The sequence below is a fragment of the Grammomys surdaster genome, unplaced genomic scaffold (genome assembly GCF_004785775.1).
Source record: "Grammomys surdaster isolate TR1022 unplaced genomic scaffold, NIH_TR_1.0 126278, whole genome shotgun sequence".
Classification (NCBI taxonomy): domain Eukaryota; kingdom Metazoa; phylum Chordata; class Mammalia; order Rodentia; family Muridae; genus Grammomys; species Grammomys surdaster.
This window is the reverse complement of record NW_021621078.1, coordinates 1,351,712-1,377,835: the sequence shown is the minus strand read 5'-3', so window position 1 is coordinate 1,377,835 and position 26,124 is coordinate 1,351,712. Positions and strand designations below refer to the sequence as shown.

The window sequence follows — 26,124 nt, the reverse complement described above, 5'->3', positions numbered from 1 at the left end:
ACTAAGCCCCTTCATCCTTTAGCTACCTCCTCTAACTAAGCCCCTTCTTCCTTGCTTCCAATAACATTTTATTTCAGTTTGTTTAAATCAAATCAGTATTTACATCAGTAGAGCTGCATGAACACCGAGTACTGCTAACCATAGACGTTTATTGGGATTTATTTATTTTCTAATATAATTCAGCTTTCTAGGATTAATAGCTGCCTTTTTTAAAAGAAAGTGCTAAGTTTTCTTACAGAAATCTCAGGTTGGTCAATATTTGTCAAACTTCCTTAAGTCTATTTATAAAAAGACAACATGTAGCTCAGGAGAACTTCAAACTCACTAAGTGGCTACAGACTTCTGATCCTCCTGCCTCCACCTCTAGATGGAATTAGTCTGGTGCCACCGTGGCCAGCTTATATCCACTTTTAGAATGACAACGTGTTTGTTGCATGGTGGGAACCATAGTAGGGGTTGAACTGCAGATGTAGTTGCTGAAGTACTTTCTGTTATGCAGGTCGGAAACATCACCTACTTCACACCTTTGGCTTATATTCATTTTTCTAAGCTTTACCTTGAAGCCCTACTGTGTTTACTGAGTGCATGCCAATCTCTCACCTTGAATCAGCTCCAACACCTGGTGTTTTCAAAAAAAAGTATATGAGTCCTTGCAAACCTAGAAAAGATTTCATGCTCCTAGTACTCAATGGTACATTTCGGCATAGAACCTAGAGGGATGGATTGACGCTTAGTGAAATATTTTTGTATAGAGCCAAGATTGGGTAGATAGATGGATGGATAGATGAATAAATGGATGGATGGACCTATGAATGGACAGACAGACATACAGATAAAGAATAGATGGATGAATTCACAGACAGACATGCCAATAGATAATAAACAGATGGATGGATAGTTTGGATTATTAATTGATTTTGTGCTTTGCCTCAGACAAATTCAAAAGTCCTTTTCTTTCATAAATGTGAAGACATTGATCCTCTGGTTTCTAATACTGTCAGTAAGAGGTTTGCTCCTGTAACACACCACCTTCTTACCCCTCTGGAGTTCAATGGATCCTAGTTCCCCGTTCTTCTGAAATGTTACTGGGTCACATTTTGGTTGGTCCTTTCTTTTCCTGGTTACCTGGAACTTTCTGACCCTTCCAAAGAGAGATGCACCTAAGCATAGCGTGTGCTTCCTTAGGTTATTTCTTTTGGTCTAACCTTGGCTTCTGTAGCTCCTATGGATCAAATGTTACAGCCCCTAAATCGCTCCCTCAGCCATCTTCTCCCTTGTCCCCTCTTTGTCATCTCTATGCACTGGAGTTATTTGACAGATATCCCCAGCTCCCCTCCTTTCTGTTGGCTCTGACTTTAACTTGCACAGTTGGCTGCTTGTTCTTCAAGGCTTTGTTGTATTATCCCTCTGAAAGAATACTCTCAGTGTTTTTTTTTTTAAATTTAATGTTATGTTTTCTTACTTATTCACTTTACATCCCGCTCACTGCCCCCCTTTCCTGGCTTTCAGTGTGTTTTGCTCATATTCCTGCATTAAGTTCAACTTCCTCTACATTTCTTTTCTCTTGCATTTCTTTGGCTATGTGCCTAGTTTCTGTCTTTTGCATGAAGCTCCTGCAGAAATGTCTTGTTATACAGGTTTTTAAGATGTGTGAGAAATTTAGGTTGCAGCATAAATCCAGAAGAGGCCAGAAAACTCAAAGACTGCTGATATGGCTTCCACTAGCTAATGTCACCACTCAAGTGTGAGTATCTTTAAAGGAAGTTAAAACTGTCGGTCCTGTTTTTATGCCTTTCTGTCTGTCTGCACAGCTGCTGTGCTTACACATCCCTGTTGCACATCCCTGTTGCACATCCCTGTTGCACATCCCTGTCGCACACTACAGAGAACAGTAGCATTTAGCCCCTGGTGTTGCTCAGTTCGGAGGATAAACTAAATCTGTGCCTGGGGAATGCTTTGAAAACTGCCCAGCATGTGAAAATCAATCAAATATCATTTCCTGTCTTCACTTTTTATGCTAAAGTGGAAACTGAGGTTCAAGACAGTCAGTTCTGTCCTCAATCTTCCTGCTGGTAAGTGGCCCTGTCATAGTCAGAAAGTAAGCATGACAACAAAGGGGAGAAGCTCTGAGACAAGAGCTTTGGTTTCTACTGTAAAATCACCAGAGCTGGATGGGAGCTGGTTGGTTCTTGCCAGCCTGCTGCTCAAGATGCGGATGTGATTTCAACAATCTAGCAGACGGGTAAAGCCTTGATGTCCTGAGGGAATATGGAGGAGGTAAGATTAGACTGGGTGGGAGTCTGTAGCTTGGAAAAAAAGGAAGGAGAGGCAGGGACCTGCTCTTCTTGTCTTAGCAGCAGAGGAAGATGGCCATTTGGACTCGTCTTGGCGCCCAGGTGGGTGGGGAGGAAGCCGCACGCCCCCTCCCTTCTGCTCCATGTGCATCTTGCATTGATTAGCTTTGCGCAAATCTGGAACCAAGCACTGCCTTCTTGCTGGGAGACTTGATGACTTCCTGTGCTACTAGCAGGAGAACTGGAACTTCCCAAAGGAGTCTGTCCTGAAGCCAAAGGCATAGGCGTGTGACTGATGGAGAAGGAACAGTTGGTGTCCCTGCCAGTGGGGTAGTCCTAAGATCACCTCCAGCCACAAGCCCTGAACCTACAAAACCTGTCATTTTTTCACAAGAAGTTCATGAGAAAAGTTAGTTCTGTACAGCAGGGGCACAAATGGAACCCCAGAGGAGGGAAACGATACATCCAAGACACTGGGGTTCCTACTCAGTACGGGTCAGTTCCCTTGCTCCTCACACACAGTTCCCAAACTTACATAGAAAGTGAGAGAACTGTTCAACAGAGAACAGGATGTTCTCATCTGGTCCTTCCCCAGTACCAGCTATCATAAACAGTCTGAGTAAGGTTCAAGAAAAGGCACCAGCCAGGGGTACCAGAGGGACTATAGTGGTCCTTTTAGGTGGGGTTGGTAGATGTCCTAAGGAAGCCAATTGAGTAGATAGAAGTTTCCCCGTCACATGTCCACACGAAGGCCTCTCATCCCTCCTCTGCAGGGAAAGTGCAGACAGAAACACACATACAGACAAGGATGTGGGTGTGGAATACAGGTCAAGTGAGGGCTTGACCACAAGTCAAAGCCAGATATGGACACAAGCTTACTACTTATTAACACACACCCGTTGTTTCCAGATTTCAATGCGCTGTTTTTTTTAAATAGGGATTTTTTTTTAAAGTTTATACCATGAACTTAGAACTAGATGAGAATGTCTACAATTTACCACAAAGCTTCCATTTTCAGCTAGCTGGCAAATTACATAGCCACACTCTCCTGAGGAGAGGACATTGCCATTCATGATAAAATACATGTATTTGTCAACGCAGATCTCCATTTAGTGAGAAAAGACAACCACGAAAACTGAGTTGTTAGAAGTTCTTCATAGTTCACTGAATACATACGGTGGCTCCTCAAGCTCACAGTAGGCAGAGGACTCTAAAGCAGACCTAGACCAAAATGAGACCCTTGGAAGCAGGTAGATGAGAAAGAATTCCTCCCATCAACACAAGGAAAAGGCAACGTTGACTGCCTTCTCTCAGCCATGAGACTGGGACTGGGGTGGGGGCAGCTTTCTGTTCATAACATTTGTAACTTTGACCCCAACTTCACTTAGATTTGGTATTTACAATAATGAGTCTGTTTAGAGTTGAGATATCAAACAACCCCTTGCTGAGATTCCTAGTTCTTAAAGCCAAACAAAATTGAACTTGGTATACACAGACACACCCTCAACCAAGTTGCACAGGATGACTCCCATGAGGTGCTACTAAATATGGGGTGCATTAAAATCCACAAGGGGAAGCAAGAGAGCATCCATGGTAGCACAAGACTCCCCTGTGCTTCTGATGATGGGACAACCAGATGGGGAAATAAGTACACAAAGAATGCGTAAAGGCAAAGTAGAAAAGGGTAAGATGCCAGTTAGCAAACTATTAGCACATTAACATATGGTAAGGCTATTAATGGATGTTATCTCTTGCTTGTATTAGCATTGTGGTCTGCTCTAATAGGCTCAAAGATAAAGGGAGAGTAAATCTGAGTTACAGACCCTGTATGGTCACCTGCCACCTGTATCACAGTCCTTTACAGGCTGAGGAGCTGAGTGGTCCAGGGGATGGAGGTTATTAGCTAACAGCTTGACTTCCTATCCTGACTTTCCTACTCAAGTGACTATGAAGAAACCGATGTCCATTATGGATTCTGACTCTGACTTCCCACAGCTAAGAAGAATAGATAATTTTGTAGGAGAATTCTAAGGTTTGGTATAAAATTAATAACCCTACAATGATAACTTTTAAAAGTAGTTGTCAGAGTGAGAGAGAGAGACATAAAGATCCTAGTGTCATTGTGAGGGGCTATCATTTTGATGTACAGTTCCCACAGAGGGTCAGTTGGCTTGGACTTGGACATTATGTTTGATGCAATTATGGGTTGGGATAGAAAAGAAACCAGAGAGGCTGGGGTGTGGCTGCTGAGTGTGGAGAACTGGAGGTGAATAAACTCCAGTCAATCTTCTATCAAACTATTTAATTCTAGGAATTTTTTGTGAACTATCTGAGAGGCCATGCCTTGAACTATGATGGATATAGTCACACATGACTACAATCAGTCAACAAAAAAAAATAGCTAATGATGGCTAATAAGGAAATGCTAGCTAATTGGAAGTAAATGGCATCTTATACTCCTGTACTTTGCTTTCATTCATTCTTTGTGTACATATTTCTCCATCTGGTTGTCCCATCATCAGAAGCATGGGGGAATTTTGTGCTACCACTGATGCTCCTCTTGTGACCTCTTGTGGTTTTTAATACAGCCCTGTCACCTTTGGGATGCAAATTTTAAAAAGTACATTGTTTTCTGATATGGTACTCAGCTCAGATCTTGCCTAAGCAAGATTCAGGTCAGGATCTATGTCCTAAGCCACAGGTTGAGCTCTGAAGTTGACCCATGTGATGGTTTGTATATGCTTGGCCCAGGGAGTGGCATTATGAGGTGTGGCCTTGCAGAAGCAGGTGTGTCTCTGTGGGTGTGGGCTTTAAGACCCTCATCCTAGCTGCCTGTAGGTCAGTCTTCCACTAGCATCCTTCAGATGAAGGTGTAGAGCTCTCAGCTCTTCCTGCACCATGCCTGCCTAGAGGCTGCCGTGCTCCCACCTTGATAATAATGGACTGAACTTCTGAACCTGTAAGCCAGCCCCAATTAAATGTTGTCCTTTATAAGACTTGCCTTTATCATGGTGTCTGTTCACAGCAGTAAAACCCTAACTAAGACAACCCAGAATCTAACTTGGCTTGGAAATAGTTTAATGTGGGGTTCAAACATCTTGACACATAGACTCTCTCCTAAGCAGGGTCAGCCGTTGACATTCTGTGTTGATATGTGCCTTGCAGCACTGCCTTGGATAATGCATTTTAATCAACCCAATCATTGGAGATTGTCAGAGTGAGATAGTTGCAGGTCATTTCATCAGTTAGCAAGCCTTCAGACTAAGATGGCAATCAAGCTTTCCCCATCAATGTCCCCTCACTAGGAGTCATCTTGCCTACACCTCCACATTTATCTGTATCAGAAGGTGTACGGGTTTCCCCTGTCACTGTTCTAGCCTGTGGCCAATTTGCTGAAGTGACAGCTGAAACTGCAGACTGTCGGAGCTGTTGGGGTTGAGCTCAGATGGTGCCAGCTGGGTAGGGAGCTTCTCTTGGTATGGAAACCTGCTCATTCTGAAAGGCAGCACCTCCTGTGTGACATGCCACTCCAACATGACATCATGAAGAGTGCTCAGCTTTAGGGATTAAGAGGGTGAATTTGTATCTTACCTTGGAAAACACACTAGGTTTGGTATGTGGCTCAACTACGTCAGTTTTCACATGTGAGAAATGGAATCTCCAGCTCTTTCATCTGGGGTGGGGGAGCACCAAGTCTTTGTCACACAGTAGGTACTCAATTAGAGTGAGCCCCTTTTGCCTCCCTGGGCAGTGGATGACATTAATTTAATCATGAAGTGTGTACTGGCTGGTTTTATGTGTCACCTTGACATAAGCTGCAGTTATCACAGAGAAAGGAATCTCCCTTGAGGAAATGCCTCCATGAGATCCAGCTGTAAGGCATTTTCTCAGTTAGTAATCAAGGGTGGGAGGTCCCATCCCATTGTGGGTGGTGCCATCCCTGGGCTGGTAGTCTTGGGTTCTATAAGAAAGCAAGCTGAGCAAGCCAGGAGAAGCCAGTAAGTAACCTTCCTCTATGGCCTCTGCATCAGCTCCTGCTTTCTGTCCTGCTTGAGTTCCAGTCCTGACTTCCTTTGGTGATGAACAGCAATGTGGAAGTGTAAACTGAATAAGTACTTTCCTCTCCAGCTTGCTTCTTGCTCATGATGTTTGGTGCAGGAATAGAAACCCTAAGACAAAGTGTTAACCATGAAAAGTGCTAGTGTGAAGGACCCAAGCCAGGACAAGCTTTTCTGTGAACAGAGGATGAGGACTATGTCTCTTGATTCATCCTAAAGGACAGCTCACTGAGATTTAAATTTGGAAGACCTAGCCATCTTCAAGGTTTCCATCATGGGGTTCTAGGTAGAGGGGCGCTCGCAGCTTTTGTTATGATTGACACACTAGCACACTTAAACTCATGCCTCAGATGGCCAAAGACCCTGTCCAGATGAAAGGGTTGGGAGGTTCCTGTAAGCAAGGCTGCCTAGACAAGGACAGTCCATGGACATCAGAACATCTGTGCGGCTGGTTAGTGCAGTTAGAACATTTCTCAGTGACAATGGTCTGTTCAATGAAGACATCTCAGACACATTTACCTAGTTACTCAGTGGCTGAGTTTAACTATCCCATAAAAAAACCTAGGAGAATCGGTCTTTTAGTCAGTCAATAAATGTTTCCTAACCACACTCTGTATTTTAGGCAAGGCACCAGGACCTGAAGATTAAAAGGGCAAGAGTTCTGCTTTCATCTTGCCTGCCTCTCCATGGTAGATGAACTGTACCTGAACATACTTAGTTGATTAAGTTCTTGATTCATCCAGATGCAGATTTTTTAAACAACCAACTTCTCAGTTTGTATTTCTGTTTCTTCTTATGCCCTGGATACTCTATTCTCCAAGATTCCTGGGTACCACAGCTTCCTAAATTTCAGAGAAGTGCAGGAAAGAGATTTATAGAGAAATGAATAGTATTTTGTGTCCCAGCCATTGGTCAACAAAGTTCCAAGTTCATGTCCTGACTCTATTTTAGAAGTCATCGATTCACCCCTCTGGGCCTCCTTGGATGCACTGTGTTAAACTCAATGATCTTTAAAGCCTCTTTGGGCTTTGATGTTTCAGTCTGTGGTTAGACAGTTCCAGAAATTTTGAAAATAGCTGAAAACAGTGAGTAGCTAGGCTACAGCTCAAGAATAAATGGCTCTCTAGATGGGTGAAAAGCCACTCTTCTCGGTGTTAAAACCCCATGACATCTCTCTCCAGCCTGTGTTCTTGGCTTCAGTGGGTGTATGTTTGGGCCACACATATGTCTTTCTGGGGACAACACTTCCAGTGTCACTTAACTGGAGACTTGCCAGCGTCACTCAACTGGAGACTTGCCTAGGGTTTGTATTTAAAATGAAAGGAATAGAACTTGTTATCTTCAAATGTGGATCAGTCAAAACATAAAACACTTCTTCCTGCCTCTTTTTTTCTCTCTCTCACAAATTAACATTTTACTTGAGTAACATATGTTCATTACTCCAGAATGCTAGACATGTATCATGCTGAATTGAAAGTTTTTTGTAATTTCTCATTGATAATTATAGTAAAAAATGGATTATATCCACCTCTCCTATTAGTTAACTTTTTATTCAGAAATATATGAAAATGTATTTTAAATGTCAATGCCTAAGTAATAGTTCTTAAAGCGATAACCACCTCTGGGACCTGTGTATAACTGCCTTATTTGGGAAAAGGGTCTTTGTAGATGTGGTCAAATGAAAGATCTTAAGTTGAAAAGATTACACTGGATTTTCCACTGAGCTGGGAATTGTAATTATATGTATCCTTCTAAGATAAAGCCAGAGGGAGGCCTGACACAGAAAAAAAGGCCATGTGAAGACAAGGGGCAGGGGCCCTTGAAAACACCAGCTCTGAAGACTGCTGACACAGCCACAAGCCAAGTGATGCCAGCAGCTCCTGGGAGATGGAAGAAGGGAACAAAATTCTCCCCGCTGGAGCTTCCAGATAGAGCAGGATCCAGCTAACACCTTACCTCCATCCTACGAAACCTACCTCAGTGTTCTAACCACAGGTAAGTAGGCTGTGAAGGAGAACAAATGTACACTGTCTGAAGCAACCACGTTTGTGGCAATTCCTTACAAGAGAGTGAGTATGAACATAATGTTGAAGATTAAGATAAGAAATGGCAGTCCTCATTCCCGTCCACACACCTCTAGTTCTGCTCCCCAGAGGCAAAAATCTAAATCCCGGGGTAGTTTCTTCCAAAACCTGTCTTCCTATTTCTATTTAGCATACACATATTTATTTTAGTGACTCCCTGAGTAGGAAATTTTGTTTCAGAAGAGGGCCAGAGAGATGATAGCTCAGTGGTTTCCAGCACTCACACGATTTTACATGCATCTGTAACTCGTCCCCAGGAATTTGGCGCCCCCTTCTGACATCCATGGGCACTGCATGCATGTGGTGAGCAGACCTTTATGCAGGCAAAATAGCCATATACAAAATAAAATGAAAATGAACACAAGATTTTAAATTCTTGTACCTCCTATAAATACATGCATGCTTTCACCTATGTATACATATAAGCTCCTTTCTTCTCATCATGCCTGCAACTTCCAAAATAAATGTATGGCTTTTAGTTATATCTGTAGTCATATTTTGCATTATTAATTATAATAACACAAATTGCATTCCATAGTCTTTCTGTGCAATATACTGCATTTCTATTTCCCCTTCTTGTACAACCTTTTGTTTTTCCTAGAATTGATAATCACCTCGAGTTTTTGTTTGCCCTTTGCATAAATGTCACCACAACCACAAACCAAACTCACTTCCAGAAATATAAAATCTATCTCAATGCATTAGACATAGGGGACAATGAGGTGGCCTACAACCTCCAGCTACTTTGACCTTAGAAACATTCCATAAGCTCCTCAGATTTTTTATCTAATAAGTTGCTTTAAGGGCTGGAGATATAGCCCAATGGCAGAAGGCACTATATATGTATACCCATGTGTATGTGTATGTATATATGATGTATATGTATATGTGTATGTGTATGTGTGTGTGTATGTGTGTATATATATAATACATATACAAAGACACTATATATACACATATATATGTATATATATACACACTATATATATACATATACATGCATGCATATATAGTGCATATATACACTATACATATACATATACATATACATATACATATACATCCATGCATATATATAGTGCCTTTGTGTGTGTGTGTGTGTGTGTGTATGATCTGAAGTGATTTTACTTTTATTTCCTTCACTTTAAGCCAATCATTAAATTTCACAGTGATTTCTGGGGTGGGGTAGAAGGAAGGCGTTGTTCAAACTGTTGGAGACCATGGCCTGGTTGGCCTGAGAAGGTGAAGCAGGGGAGGCTTCACTGGGGAAGCTGGAGGGGCACTGACTGCCCCACTGGCAGGTAGGTGACATTCCGAGAGCGGGAGAGCTGGTGCGCAATGTCCTCAGCAGCTTCCAGCTTCCGCAGCTCAATCAGCCCATCACCTGCTGTAGCCAGCGAGTTGGCGATCAGCTCAGCTGCCTTAGCATCACCCTCAGCAGAAATGATGGCGGCTGCCTTCTGGTACTCAGCCTTTTCCACCACAAATCTGGCTGTCTCCGCTTCCTGCTGAGCCACCTGTTTGGCTTCCACCGCCTCTGTGAACTCCTTCCCGAAGGTCAGGTGTGTCACGGACACGTCATCCAGAATGAGCCCAAATGTTGCTGCTCGCTCTGTGAGGTCATCGCTCACTTGCCGGGAGACCAGTTCTCGTTGGGTAATCAATTCTCCAGCATCGAAGCGAGCCACCACCGACTTGAGGATCTCTGAGGTGATAGATGGCAGCACCCGCTCATCATAGTCCTGGCCGATGTTGGTGTAGATACGAGGAAGCTGGCTGGCCACTGGCCGGAAGAGGATGCGCAGTGTGATGTTGACGTTCTGCAAATCTTTGCTACCAGTGATGACTGGTATATTCCGTGGTTGAGAGCGGCAGTCAAATATAATTGGTTTCTGTACCCAAGGGATAAGAAAGTGAGTCCCTTCCCCTACCACAATGTCCTGTACTCCATGGACTCGGTCAAAGATGACAGCTCTGTGCCCTGCATCCACGTTATATAAAGCAGAGTTCACCACGCCTCCCGCAGCTGCTAAAACCAGGCCGAACTTTCCGATGAACTCAAACACTCTGGCTGCCATGATTCCTTCTGTTGCACTCACTCACACCTGCTTTCACTCACCTTCACATGAATTCTCCTGAGGGCTTTCTTAATATGTACAAAGCTCTGGGTCCAACCTTTAGCATCATAGAGGCACGAATGACATGTGCACACACACTTGGGCTTGTGCGCGCGAGCACATACACATGGAAGTAGAAATCAGTTGTTTTTAGATGTTTTTATTATATATGTATATATTTATATTATATATGTTATACATATATAATGAAAACAAACATAAAATAACATAATTATACCTTTATATATGATATAATAATATATATGTATACACACACAGACGTGTTTTGTGTGTGTGTGTGTGTGTGTGTGTGTAAAATATCCCTTGGCTTTGTCTCTCTTTTTCTTCATTATAGCATCTCATTAAATGAAGGTTCAATATCCCAGTCACCTCTGAAGAAAAAGACACATGTTGTGGCATTTTTATTTATTTATTTATTTGTCTTAGCTATGCATAGAAATTTAGGCACAGTGCTTCCCTCCCCAGATTTTAAAGGCCTTTCCCTGATGTCCTCTGGCTCAGGGGACAACTATTGTTGATAACCTCAGTGCCTTTGTGATCTCTCTCTCTCTCTCTCTCTCTCTCTCTCTCTCTCTCTCTCTCTCTCTCTCTCTGTGTGTGTGTGTGTGTGTGTGTGTGTGTGTGTTTATGTTTCTCTCTGGTAGCTTTTGGTATTTTGAGTTTTAATTCACTATGAAATTTCATAATGATTTTATTTATTATGCTGGGCATAAATAGATCCCTTAAGTCTGAAAATCTATACTATTCTGGTTTTTTCTCACTAGTGTTTAGATAAGATTCTCAGTTCTAGATTAGACTTTTCATCCTCTGAAGTACTTTTTAATTTATTCTCTTTTCCTGTTCTGTCTATTCTTTTATCATTACATTTACTAACTTTAAAGATAGTTTTACAGTTACTTGCTTTATTTTCATGTGTATGAGTGTTTCTCTGTGGGTACATGTGCACCACATGTGTACCTAGTACCTGAAGAAGTCAGGAGGAGAAGATGTTGGACTGTCTAGAACTGGAGTTATAGATGAATGTGAGCATCTTTATGGATTCTGAGAACCAAACCCAGGCCTTCTGCAAGAGCAAGTGCTCTTAACTGCCGAGCAAAATGTCCATCACTGTGTGTGTGTGTGTGTGTGTGTGTGTGTGTGTGTGCGCGCGCGCGCGCGCATTTGTGTATGTGCACATGTGTACATGTGTGTGTGCAACTGTGCGTGTGTGTGTTTGTAGAACTTTGTATTTTGACTCAGAATTTGCAAGAGAAATTTTGTTCTTTAAAAGAAAAAACAATGTAATTCCCATTTCATGGATTCAATGTTTTTAAATCTCTCTAAGAATATAAATTGAATGGCTTTCCCTTCTAGTTTCCCCTCCTCTCCTTTCTGTATTACCTTTGCTTTCTGTGGGTTTCTACATTCTGTCTTTCAGTTAGTGGTGTCACTCAGGTGTTTCAGTGCATGGCATCCTTTTGTATGCAGCAGCAAGATACTACAGAGACAACGGGCAGCTTCATGTACATGTGCTGTGCTGTGTCTGTCCCTTGCTATACTCCCAGCAGGTGTTCCTGCAGCCAGCAAGCCAGGTTACTAAGGGAAGTTCACCTGTCTAGTTCTATAAGGGTTTTTCTCTTGTGTGTCAGCTTATCTATTCTCCAGCCTCCTGTCAAAAGGCTCGTGGCTTTCTGTTTTCTACTTGTCAGTTTCTGGTACAGTAATCTGCACTTCCCACTCTTCCCAAGCTGTGCATGGTGTTTTCCAATTCTGAATTCCCTTGATACAGCTTCTCTAAAGAGCCAACCTTCCGTCTCTCACTTGGTAAAGATGGAAACTTGCTAGTTTTTGGCTAGAGGGGTTCTATTGAAGGTTTAATGGCTTCTTTTACCGAGTTCCAACCAATTGCACATTGCTTGGCTCCAACAAGACTGCCATTTGGGATGGCATTTATGGCCTCAAGTTCCAGAGCTGTTTACAGAGTTCCGGAATGAGATTGGAAGGCTTCTTGTTTATCGATCCAGCACCTTATGGAAATTTTATTTCAGTTTTCTCTGGTATGAAAGTTAAATTTTACTTATCCATTTGTTCCAAAGTTCTTTTTTTTTTCATTTCTTTCCTGGTTTTTGTCTTTGTTTTGTTAAAGATCTCTTTACACTCATGTTAGTGGGGCTTTGGATTGGAACAGAGGGAGGTATCTGATCCTTGCTGCCCATATTTTATTAGAAACCAACTGTTGTCACCTTCTATTTTTCTAGCTGTGAAATCATCATCCACTTGTTTGCATTGTTGGCCCCAAAACTTCTCTCCAGGTACAGTTTGCAACTGCCACTTCTGTTGCTTATTGGATGTAGAACAGAGAAAAATCTACCTAGCTGTGCTACAGTGCCCACCCCTACCCCCACCCATCACATCTCCACAAACCTCCTTTCCCTTTTCATCCTGTCTTCCATGACTTCTCTGACTCTTCTAACCAAACAGCCTCCTCTACCTCATGACTCAACATCGTATGTAACAATCTTTCAACCCTCTCTACCTTCCCTTCTGAGTCAAGCTAGCCGTGTGCTTTAAAGTGGATCCTGTCATTTCCTAACTTTACAGACAATGCCCCCTTTCTTGGCCTTCTGGCTAGTGTGTCCCAGCTTTTGAAATGAGACCAAAGGACCAACTCCTCTGTGTGAAGTGGAAACCCACTGATGGAGAAAAACAATTTAATTTAAATTGCATTTGATTGATTATATTAACTAGTTGTATTTAATACTATGTAAAAGTTACACCTCAGGTCTTCTGGTTCTTCTTGATATTATCTTCAAAACACTTGTCTTAAGCTTCAACTCTCCCAAACTCTAGCCTTCATGGCCTCTAACTCAGTTGTCTTTCTTATTTCCAGTCTTCCCTCAAAGTCTTGAGTGTGAAAATGTTTTCTTTGCAACTTTAGCAGGAAGCTGAATAATAGTTTCTCAAAGCTGCCCACATCGGAGTCCCCAGAAACTGTGGGTCTATGACATTACATGACAACATAAGTTTTGAAGATGAGGTTAAGTCAATCATCTTAAAATGCAGAGGAGGTTCAGGTTTAGTCAAGTAGAACCAGGTGATTGCAAAGGGACCTATCAAACGGAGTCTGAGACATCCGCTTCAACAGCAGGGGCGGGAGAGTCATGGGCCCAAATTTTAGAGTAATATGAAGAAGAGATCATGAGACAGTTAATGCAGAAAACAGACACATGACCCCCCAGAGCCTCTAAGAGGAGCCAGCCCTACCAATGCCTGGATAGTAGCTCTCAAAAATTAGTTTATGTCTCCAGAAGTACAAGAGAATTAATGTGTGCTGTTGTGAGCCACTGGGTCATTCGTTACAGCAGCCATATGAAACCGGTACCACCCTGTGTGATTCTGGTTCTGCCTGCCCTCCCAAGGCTTTCCTACCTCCATCTCTAGCCATCAGGCCTCCACGGTACTCAGTAAGTGGGAAAGCCTACAGTGATGGAAGGGAGGGAGTTGCAATGAGAGATGGGGATTACAGTGAGGGATGGGGGACACAGCTCCAGTCTTATCAATCCCATTGTATAAGGCAGCCCGTGGGTCTCCTATTCCATGCTAGTGAAGGAGGATAGGCATAAGAGGTGAACACGGAGATCAGAGGGGAGATCTACAGGGCAACAGGGGTCATGAGCACTTAGAAAATACTGAAGTCTGCACCTTTCCTGGCATCCTTCCTTCTGTGTCTGCTTGGCCCCAGGTTTCCTTTGAAATCTACTGGGTTGGAACTGCTTCTTCAGGGGAAGACTATTTCTATACTGTCTCAGTCCCATGGACAGAGATCTCACTCCATTCAAGTCCTAGATGATCACAAAATTAATGTTTTAAAATTTCCTTACAATTATGTATCCTTGGAGTTATTTTCCCCCATTTCAGATTTTTAAAACAAAATGGCTCAGAAAGATAGTGTTTCATGTCTACCTAATAAGTGGTAGACCTTGGACCTGAACCCAAACCATTGCTATGTCAATCCCAAGTTCTATTTCCTCCTTCTGCCTTTTTCCTTTTCTCTTTCCTTTTTACTTGTATTTTTCAACTAAGACAGGGCTTTGCTATAGAAACAAGTCTGGTCTGAAACTCTCCATGTAGGCTGGGCTGGACTTAAACTTGCAATCCTCATGCCTCGATCTCTTTCCTGAATACTGGGATTAGAGATGTGTGTCACTGCACCAGGCTACATTCCAACTTGTCTCTATCATTTCCTGGGATCAAGCTAACAGATGAATTTCATTTCTTTCATGATTTGTTGTTTGTTCTTCCCAGATAATCTCCCTATGTAGTCTAGACTAGCCTTGAATTTGGGATTCTCCAGATTCTGACTCTCAGGTTGGCCTGACTAGTTTTAAGTCAACTTGATATAAGCTAAAGTCATCTGAAAGGAAAAATAACTCAATTTTAAAAAACACCACCATAAAATCTGGCTTCAGACAAGCTTCTAGAGTATTTTCTTAATTAGTGATGGGGGAAAGCCCAACCCATTGTGGGTGGGGCCATTCCTGGTAGTCCTGGGTTCTAAAAGAAAGCAGGCTGAGCAAGGCATGAAGAGCAAGCCAGTAAGCAAGATCCCTTCACAACCTCTGTACCAGCTCCTGCCTCCAGGTGCCTGATCCATTTGAGTCCCTGCTTTGGTTTTCCTCAGTGGAATGTGATTCAGGACATATAAGCCAAATAAACTCTTTCCTCCTCAAGTTGCTTTTGGTCATGGTGTTTCATCACAACAAGAGACACCCTAACTAAGACATAAGTACTTGGGTTACAGTCATGAACTGCCATGTTTGGCTCTGCTCCACATCCAGAATTTGCTGCTTTGATACCTACAAAAAGCATTGATATTTATTTTTGTTTATGTATGTGTTTGGTTTGTGTGAATGTATACTGTATGTATCAGAGACCTGATACGACCCAGGTATGTGCCCACTGATCATAACCTGCACAGGGATTTCTGGCTTCCGTATCTGCAGGTATACAGTCAACTCCTTCAGATACTTTGAGACTAGCTTATGTCTCATTCTTCTTTGCACTTTGAAATTAAAGTTTGAGCAGGGTCAGTCTCTCTCTACAGGCTCTTCCTCTTTCTCTCTCTTGCTGGCATCTAGAGATGAATAGCAGTCTCCACAATGTTAATCTGTAGCTTCAAAGGTCTGGTTATTTTTCCCCACCATTGACACAGGGATTCTCTGTGTACCTCTCTCCACTCCACAGTGTGCTCTCCCCTGTCCATCCCCCCTCAGCGTCTACATCTGAGTTTCCCTCCTGATACAAGGACATCAGTAACAGTCAACTTAGGATCTTCTTTAAAGTAGCATGCTGCTTCTTCACTGATTATACTGTGGATTCTGTTTCTAAATATCCCATTGTCCTGGGTTACAAGTAGACATGCATAGGGGAAGGCAGTCTCATACAATCCAGTAAAAGCATAAAAGCACCTCCTACAAGGACTGATTCTGTCCCTTTTTCCCCCCAGCTGTGGCCTCTCTTCATTGTCTTTTTTTTTTTTTTTTTTTTGTAGCTCATTATTCTTCAGGTCTAGTATAGCACCAGAATGGTTGGGTTACTCATAGCGTAGTGTAGGACCCTCAGGGTTGATCAGCAAAGCTGTAGAGTCAACCTAATTCAGGGCTGAACTACGGAAATTTAGAAGCAAAGTAGTTTACACACACACACACACACACACACACACACACACACACACAGTGTTCCTTTGAGACAGCATTTCTGCTGCAAATGAGACATGGAGAAATTTGATGGCAAAGGTAAAACCATTAAAAAATTGAAGTCACTGAATTTCAATTTGCCCCCTGCCCTTTTTTTTTCTATGTATCTGAACCTGAGAACTGTGCTCACACTGTGTTTCTCATGGGACATCTGTGCTTTCTTACTTAGGAAAGGCAGATGCAGAGGTATGTAAGCATTTCTTAGTAGGTGACTTGTTATTTGAACCTAATTATTTAATTTGGCTTTATTTATTGATGCTGTTGTATGCAGTATATGCATGCACACACAGAGGCTATTGTTGACATGAGGTGTCACACTCTTCACCCTCATTTCTTGAGAGGGGGTCTTTCACTGAGCCTGAAGCTGAAGCTCATTGATTCAATTAGTCCATTTGGCCAGTGAATTCTGGAGATCTGCCTGTGTTGTCCCCCCAGTCCCCACCAGTGCTGGGATGCAGGTGTACACCACCACTCTCAAGGGATCTAAACTCAGTTTCTCATGTTTACACAGTAAGGACTTCACACAGAGCCATCTCTCCAGCACCCTGGAACCTAATTGTTACCTTGTGTCCCTTGATTCTTTAGAGTGCTATGGAACATCTCTGTGTCCTGTCAACAGCACTCCTACTCTTTCAGTAGCCAGTTCCGATGGACATCACCTCCTTGCAACCAAAACAACCTTGTCTCTAATAGGAGCACATCCCCCAGGAACAATAGCAGAAGAGAAATCAACTCAGAGCAGCGTGACACAGAGAGCCTCAAGATCACCATGCCCTACCACCTTAGCCACACAGCTTCTCCAGAGTCCCAGGTAATTTGTCTCATTTTCTATTTCGTGTCACAGCCAACCTGTGTCTCTGTCTCTACAGTCATCATTCTGCACCAGCCTGAATGCCTTACTTAGACTGTAGTCACAACCTTCTAAGCACTTCTTTCTGCTGTGTTCTGTTTTCAATCCATCTTCCTATAGAGACTGGGAAGATCTTTTGCAGCAGACCTGAGCATTCCTATCCTTTCTCTAAAACCTTCCATGGTGTCTCATTCCTTTAAAATAAAAACCCAGCTTTCTAAGAACTGCCAAAGTCTTGCACAAGGAGCCTTGATTTACTCTCCTTTGTTCAATTATTTGTCCCTAAACTTGGAATGTACTCACTGATGTCAGCTCTGTCCAACCACCTCCTGAAGACAGCTTCTGGGATTTCATCTCTTGGCCCCAACATATAAAGAGTTGTCTTCTGTCTTCTTTGTGTGGAATAGTCTGTCATTTTCCTAGGACCTTGAAAGGGAAGATGGATATCTTCCTTTGAATTGCTAACCTGATCGTGTACTTCAGTAGAACAAACACTCAGTGCTGAGGAACTTGATTCTTGCAGCTTGGATGGACTAGAAATAGTTCTAGGGTATGAAGGAATGAATGCACACACACACACACACACACACACACACACACACACACACACACACAAACCAGTCGAAGTGAGAACTTCTAAAGGAGGTCCACGGCTCACCTTTAAATTCCTCTCAACTTAAAAACCTCTGCCAGCCATTTCCCGTGAATCATTTGGACAGAGGCACTAATAATGATCATTTAGAGTGAGACTCCGGTGTCAGCGCCTCATTCACACTTCAAAAACCGTGTATTCAGAGGCGCACAAAAGGGGTGTAATTACCATTTCAGAAGAATATGTTAATTTGATGCAATGCATTACTGCTCTGACAGCTTTCAGCCCTTGCACCAACTGGTTGAAAAAAAAAAGATATGCAGGAAGGAAAAATACACTTTTCTTCTTGCTTAAAATATACAAAGTAACCAAAGACAAACGGACAAGGAGCCCTGCTACAGGGAAAGAGGAAGGGAAGGCTGTGAGCCCAGCATGCTGTCCAGTGAGCCATTGCTCTGAAGTTAACATTTCTAATGTAGATGCACCCATCAGAGTCTGTGTGGGAGGCTGCTAATTCTCAAAGAATATTGAAAGTCCATATCAAGTAGAAATAGTGAGACTGGCTTCCACTCATGGCTCTCTACTCCAAGAAGGCTTGGCTAGCTTTTCCAAGCTGGAGCTGGGGCACAGAGATTTGATTCCTAAAGCTCCTGGGACCACATACTCCATGATCTGTCTATAGCACTTCCCTGACACCCTGGCCTCAAGGGACCCAAGGGTCCTCTCTAAGCTGGGAGAACATGAGGCTTACCTAAGCTGTGGGTAATTCCTTTCTAGAATATACACACCTGTGTTAGTTTTGAGCTGATTTAATACAATACTTAAAACTAGGTAGGCCAAGGGCTGGTGGGGTTTGGTGGAATATGTTTTAGTTGACAATCGTGGAGGTTGAAAGTCCAAGGTGAGGTGACCTAATCAGTTCAGCTTCCTGGGATGGCCCTCCTGGCTGGACCACAATGTGGTAGACAGTATTATTGCACAGAAGAAGGGGAGATCTCATAGCAAGTCGGGAAGCCAGAGACACCTTGACAAAAACTCCCTTCTCATGGTTTGAATCTGAAATGTGTCCCAAAAGGCTGTGTGCTGAAGGCTTGCTTATCAGCTGGTAGCATTACTGAGATGTATTAAAGCCTCTAGTAGAGGTTGTGGTAGTCCAGGTTTGTGTCTTGTCAGAGGTTAAAAAAAAAATAACAGAGCCAAGTGCCCATGGACTAAAGCTCTTGACATGGTGAGCCAAAATAAAACTTTCCTCTATCTAAGTTGATTTTCCCGGGATTTTTTTTTTCAGTGACAGAAAGTGATTAGCACACTTCCTAAGAGAATTAACCAGGTCCCCTGAGAGAGTGCTGTATCAATATCTCCAGATAATGATATAGCCAATGTCACTTCCCACCAGTGTCCACCTCTTACAGAGTAGCCACCTTTCACATTGTCACCCTGGAGAAGAGACTTCTAACCCATGAATCCCTGCAGGACACACCCACCCTTAGCAGCAAGCCATTCTCCTACTTCAAGGAGACCCTGTAGGAATGAGATAGAATAGTCAAGATAAAATGCTTAGCTTAGTAAAGATGCTTAACAAATGGTGCATCTCCCAGTTATTATCTCATTATCCTGTATTATCATCTCATTATCCTATATTATAATGTCATTATCATCTCATTATCCTAGGGAGTAAGCTGATTACTAGTAATTATCAAAGGGAGTGATAAAGTGACCTAAGCCGTAAGAAACCACTTGGAGCACGGGAGACTGCACCTTCACTATTTCAGGAGTAGGAGAGGATCATCTATTTGTGGAAAGGACATTCTGCTCACAGTGTTTTCCAGGATTCTAGGTGAGGAACAGAGGTTCTCAGGGGATGAAGCCCACTCCCCTCAGCTGCCAGGCACCAGGGCGGTTCAGAAGTGTGAAAAGATGTTCTTGCAGTAGATGTCTCCTCCCCAGCACCAAAAGTTTCAGGGTGGATCCTAGTCTACTTCCTGAAAGGAGCTAAGATGGAGGATGATAGTGTCTTAGAAGGAACCAAGCAGAAATGTTCATAATAACAGAATTCTATGCTGGCTCTCCATCAATCAGAAAAACAGGGAAAACAGAGCCCTGGAACTCGTGTCTACTCTACGGGGTGTAAGCAATGGGAGAAGATGGAGTTAAAAAAGAAGACTGGAGTCTGCTTATCAAATGTAGCACCCTGGGCTCAGTTCCCCTCCTCTCTTGTCTGTAGAGGCCTCTGTTGCTACAACAAAGGAGGAGTCAGAGGGTGTGCCAGATGACAAGAGAGACCAGCCAAGGCCAGGAGCAGGGATGCCCATGCATGCCACCAGCAACCCATGATATCTATTACCGAGATCTGAGTCACCGTTAAAAACATAGAGGGAGATTTTTATTCAGTAGTGGTACAAGGCATGTCAGTTGTCAATCTGGCAGAAAAGCCTTGGTGATCACAAAGGCCAGAGCCTAGCCTACCTAGAAGAACCAGGGGTGAGTTCCATCTGCTGAGCTTTATTGGGAGGGATTCTATGAAATGTTGATGAGGAGTGGACTGGAAACCAGACTCTGATTTTTTGACATGGTTGGAGTAACCCATATAGAGTGATAGATTAGTCCTTCTGCCTTCAGTGTTCAAACTGAAGTATTAGGAACAAAAAACATCATTTTCAGGGGAAACGGGCATGGCAGATAGCAAAGAAAATGAACCAGAGAGTCTTCAATGACCAGGATCCCAAGGGACAGCCTGATGAAGCAGGTCCGAAATTGTCAAGGGAGGAATTACATTGAGGGGTGGCCCAAGTGTACCAGTAAGTTCCACACTGGTGAGCCATCTCAGTCAAGCAGCTGCAGATAGCTCCCTCCTGCAGGTTACAAGGAAGTGTCCTTTTGTAGAGATGCCTGCTCCACATCTGCCAGGAGCTTGTTGTAACATGCTCGTTTAGTTAGAACAGACATTTCACTGCCACCGGCTTGAAAACTGTCATAATAAATGCACGTGTTTACAGTGTGAGCAGTGGGAGAGGTGGCCTCATGCCGGGGCAGAAGCAAGTGGGGTTTGAGGCCTTCAGCAAATGCTTTGAAACTGCCTTTAGTAGGGAGCTGCCATAAGATACCAAATCCTGAGTTGGGACAGATATGAACAAGAAGATGGACTTTCCGTAAAAGCTCATGGCTAGGTTGATTGGGCTCCATTCAATTACTGGTTGGAGTCCAGTCTACAAACTGGTCCCTTCAAAAGAATTCTGCCACACAGCCAGCAGGCATGTGCATCATTCAATTAAGCCAAAAGAGACATTTAAAAAGAAAATAGTTGCTTGGACTTGTTTGCAGTATTCTGTAAAGAATCTGGAGAGAGAAAACAGAGGCTCCAAGGGCAGAATTAATAAAAGCATGAGGAGGTGCTGAGTTCTCTTTGATGCCAGCAAACGTGTTTACTCAGCAACAATGAATTTCTATGGCTTCTCTGTAGTTCCCAAACCCTTTAATATCTACTACTTCGTTTCATTCATAGAATACTTCTCGCAGAAAGGCAGAGTGGGTGTGATCCTTATTTTTCAAATGAAGAAGTGATGAGGCAGTTTTATGTGGCCAGTGCCGAGTATTTAGAGGTTCATAAACAAGAGCTCAGTGACCTGTGCGAAGTTCCAAGCTTTAGTAATAATGTAAGCAATGGGGCACAGGTAAGTGCTGGAAATCAGCCTTTTGACAGAAAGCAGAGCAAAGAAATCCAATGAATGGACAAAGATAAAAAATCATGACTTTGGTGAAATGACCCAGCCGGTTAGGTCGACCTCATCGAGGACAGCGTGGGGTACAGGGGGATGTCAGTAAACATCCAGTGCAAAGCCACATTGGAATAGTGCCCAGAGTAAATCAGAATGAAGCAGAGAGAAAGACGATCGCAGGGTAGCACACAGAGATGGATCCCATCCGTCATTATGCAGAAGAAAGAGCACGTGTGTTAGAGCTGAGGTCTGAGCTAGTGAACTGGGAGGATGGGGACCCTGCTATTCCATCCATTCCTTACCTGGCCCAGCTGTTAAGTGGAGCAAATGCTGTCAACTTTAGTAATTCGTGTGAAACATGATGTGCATTTTTCTGGAAAATATTGAAAATGCAATAAAGCAAACACGTGGCTGGCCTGCTCCTGTGAACTTGGTCATTGGCACTGTACAGCCCAACCATTTCTCAACAGCCCCACAGTGCTGCCTGGGGCTCAGGAGCAAAGAGGTGTAGAAAACTGACTGTTCAACCACTGTGCACCTGGCCTCACTCTGCAGTTGCTGTTTCTTGAATTCATTCATTTATTCATTCATCCATTCATTCACTCACTCACTCAGTCATTCATTAATTCATTTGCTCAGCAGTTGGGGTATTTGATTTCCTACATGGTCCCACTCGCTGCAATAGGCATTACTAATGCTCAAAGGGATTTCAGTTCTTTCCCCAGACACATTCCTTTTGAAGCTGGGTTTCACTGGTTGCCTTGCTTTGGACAGTGAAATATGTGTAAAGGTGATAAATTTGACTTCTGAACAAAATAACTTAATGGTCTCTGCTCAATTCCCAGCACTCTCTTCTTTTGTCATGGTAGACCTCAGAGCTGTTGTTTGTGGTATAGCATGGCAGGTGTAGGTCTCCCTGTCAGCAACGTCCTTGAGCAATGAACACAACTCCTTGATAGTTCACATTAGACATAGAACACAGGAGAGGAAAAGCGCCTTTGATATTACGAACACTGACATTTCGGAGCTATTTGTTAGTGTGCCATACTCACTCTTAGCTAACGTCCACTCTGTTTTTCATTTATTTAGCAAGTTTTTTTTAAAGTAATTCAGAAAATATGATACTTTTTAGAGGCTAGGAGATGCTAAGGAACAAAATGGACCTTGATTGTGTTCTCAAAGAGATAAAATCAACTGAGAAGTGGAGTACAGACAGATATGTGTCACATATGTGTAGACACATAGATCTGTCTGTGTATATCTTACATACACGATTTAGGGAAAAATAAAGCCAATTAAGAGGCTTGGGGAAGACATTCTGTATGCAGTGAGCAGAGAACTCCCTTTGAGAAGATGACAATGGCCCAGATATCTGGATGGAGTAGAGGCACCAGCTACCCAGAGAATCTTCCACAGAGCAAAGAGAACACCAAGGTCTGAGGTCACCTAAGGCTGTGTGCAGCAGCTGTGGCAGGTACACCAGTGTGGCTGGGTCCAAGCAAGAATGAAGAAGTCACAGTCAAAGGTCATGGCAGAGAAAAGAATAAAGCCAGAACCCCCATGGAAGCACACAGTATATATGGAGAATACAGTAAGAACATCTACAAGTCAGTAACACAAGGGAGTTAAATTTCCAAAAACAGGTGAAAGATTTGAAGAGGCAATTTTCAGAAAACAAAACAGGTACATGTTAGTATTCTGTCTAAACTCCACCTCCACAGTCACCTGGTAACAACCAGGTATGCTCCTCCCCACAGTTACCTGGCAACAGGCAGGTAGGCCTGACCACTATAAAAGGGGCTGCCTGCCCTCTCCTCTCTCTCTTGCTCCTCTTGTCCCCTTACTTCCGTGCCTGCAGGTCCTCTCTGCCCCTTGCCCCTTCCCTTCCCCCTCTCTCCACGTGGTCATGGCCGGCTTCTACTCCTCTACTTTTCTGCTCTCTCCTCTCTCCCCACCTTTGCCCCTATCTCCCAAATAAACTCCCCCTTGTGAAACCATCTGGTCTGCTGTGGTCTGTTCCAAGCTACCAGCGAAAATCTAACAATGGTGCTGAAACCCGGGAACAAAGACTTCGGGGACCTCAAGACCCATGCAGCCGCCGACTCCAGCTGCTGTGAATGGGCAGGCCACTCGGACTTCATCTGCTGCTACCTGCCATCACCAAGCGCTGCTGCCCCTCACCAAACTGCTCACCAAACTTCCACCACGTGAGCTGAGCCGCTGCGGCCACCCAAGTGGTACGCTGCCACGTGGGCTGGGTAGCAAGACAGGCACGTAGACCTGCTGGTTCCACACTTCCAGATACCAGACTGCACAAGCTCTCATGCACACACCGGCATATTAATTGGTACGGAGTTTCCATTCAGTTTGAGGGACCCTGAATACCTGGTTAGCACCTGGCCAATGCTTCCTGGACTAAGGGGTTGGCTTTTCGTGGAACCAGTCCATATGGCCTCTAGCCTATCTGCGACTTAGGACATTGGCCCACTGGGTGGTTTTTCCCCTCGAAAGTAGCTCCCAGCTTCCCCCAAGCTCTCACAGCTGCCAGAAATGCTGGTACCAGATGGGCTACTTTCTGGCAGGCTCAAGGAGCCCCACGAGGCCCTCAGATATACTCGTGATGACCTGATTATCTGGCCGGAGTCTGATTTCCATTACCAGTTTTTCTTTAGGGACACCGAATGATAACTTGGTAATAGCCACGATCACCCAATGGGCACATCGTCTTCATCCGTACCCACAGACACATACTGCCAGCAGTCTGACAACTGGAAAAAAAATTCCCTATACCCCTTTCCATGTGTTCTGCCTGCTCCCCACCCAAGGTTCTACCCCACACCTCTTTCTAATCTTTCTTTTTTAATTAAACCAAAATGAGGGAATTGCTGTGACTCTAGCAGACGTCTGCAGGTTCCACGCTTACTAGCCTAGCCTAGAACTACTGCCAGAGACACTGGGCAGTGATTTCCAGCAGCCAGCAGGAAGTCCCGCCCTGCAGCCACCGCTGCTGACTGCAGACCTGACCCGCCCGTGGCACCTGTGGCTCACAGCTCCAGCTACCAGCCAGCTGTATGATTGTATGCCACTATTGCCAGCTTTCTTATTCTTGTCCTAGCCAAATGCTTCTTTGCTAATACAAAAATGTGCTTTTCCTGCCAAAGTTACTCAAGACAAGATAGGAAAGGCTCTGTCTTGATAGATTTTTACTACTGCTATTGAATTCTATTCAGTTACAACCAATCCTTATGGTTCTCAATCTTGTCAGAAGTCTGCTAATGGTACTTTTTAAGTTTATGGCCAACAGCATTCTCAAAGCCTCTAACAGTTAACCCAAGATGGTTTCAGAAGACTCGTACACTGGACTCCTAGAACATACAGCCTGGATTGTATGCAAACAAAAGCAGTGGACTAATCAAGATGCCCTGAGTCAAATGACTTGGCTAAATCAAGGTAAGTCATTTCTCATGTCACACGTATCCATTCCACAGAAAAAAGTCCTGCTTTCTCTGCGCTTGGAAGCCAAACTGACTTTGCCTATGAGACTATGGAAACCACAGGAACTGTTGGCTAGTGGACTCTGTCACTTTTTAAAATAATATATGACTGGTAGATTGTTGTTTACTCTTTCTCAGACTTCTGACTACATTGACAGCTAAGCTTTCACAGATATTATCTGTTACCTCATTACCTAAACTCAGTTGCCATCAATTAAATGCTTCATATTTCCTGTTCTTGCGATGCCACTGTCCTAATATTATCTGAGTTCCTATAAACTTGCCTAACTAATAAAACATTCCACTATACGATCCAACAAAGGCTCATCTTAAAGACTGCTCGTGTTGTTAACTCATGCTGTTATCTCTTTTGTAAACTTATAAGCTACAGGAAACCCACTCAGATCTACCTCTCATGGACCAAATAGATGCCATCCAGATAAGTACATCTGCCTAACGTTCCCACTTACTACCTATAACAAAGTGTGGGATCCCTCTGGGTTTCAAGTGTACATCTTAGAAAAAATTCTCTTTCTCTCAAATGTAATCTTATTCCCTACATCTTGTCAAGTCCAGGCACATCCAGAACAGCTCCAGAGAAGCAACTTCCAGATGCTCCATCTCCTGTCACACACAGCTGCTTCTACTGGACCTGTTCCTTCTGGCCTATCTTCAGATGGCTCCATAGACCCTGGACAAGCAGGAACGGACAAACATCTACCACACCCATTCTTCTAGGTTCCCCCTAAAGACACGTCGTCCCCAATACTAGCAGGAAGTAGCCAGATACCACGGCGACCCTATTCCTGCTTTGCTGTCACCTCTTTCTAATTTTTCTTTTTTAATTAAACCAAAACGGGGGAATGTTAGTATTCTGTCTAAACTCCACCTCCACAGTCACCTGGTAACAGCCAGGTATTCTCCTCCCCACAGTTACCTGGCAACAGGCAGGTAGGCCTGCCCACTATAAAAGGGGCTGTCTACCCCCTCCTCTCTCTCTTGCTTCTCTTGCTCTCCTTGATCCCCCTGCCTGCAGGTTCTCTGTTTCCTCTCCCCTCCCCTCTTCCCTTCCTCCTCTCTCCACGTGGTCATGGCCGGCCTCTACTCTACTTCTGCTCTCTCTCTCTCTCTCTCTCTCTCTCTCTCTCTCTCTCTCTCTCTCT

General features: G+C 43.6%; 2 protein-coding genes across 3 annotated transcripts in view; both read right to left on the bottom strand.

Moving 5' to 3' along the window:
* Positions 1–26,124, bottom strand: part of Asic2 (acid sensing ion channel subunit 2) — a 1,057,576-nt gene that overhangs the window by 658,120 nt on the left and 373,332 nt on the right. The window lies entirely within an intron of this gene.
* LOC114613919 (prohibitin-like) lies at positions 9,549–10,574 on the bottom strand. Of its 2 annotated transcripts, XM_028759363.1 has the most exons (2): positions 10,097–10,514; positions 9,696–9,745 (listed from the first exon to the last, which is right to left on the bottom strand). In XM_028759363.1, the coding sequence occupies exons 1-2, from the start codon at positions 10,512–10,514 to the stop codon at positions 9,696–9,698; spliced, it is 468 nt and encodes a 155-aa protein (XP_028615196.1). The 2 variants fall into 2 exon arrangements, with proteins under 2 accessions (XP_028615194.1, XP_028615196.1); XM_028759361.1 differs by having other exon boundaries at positions 9,549–10,574.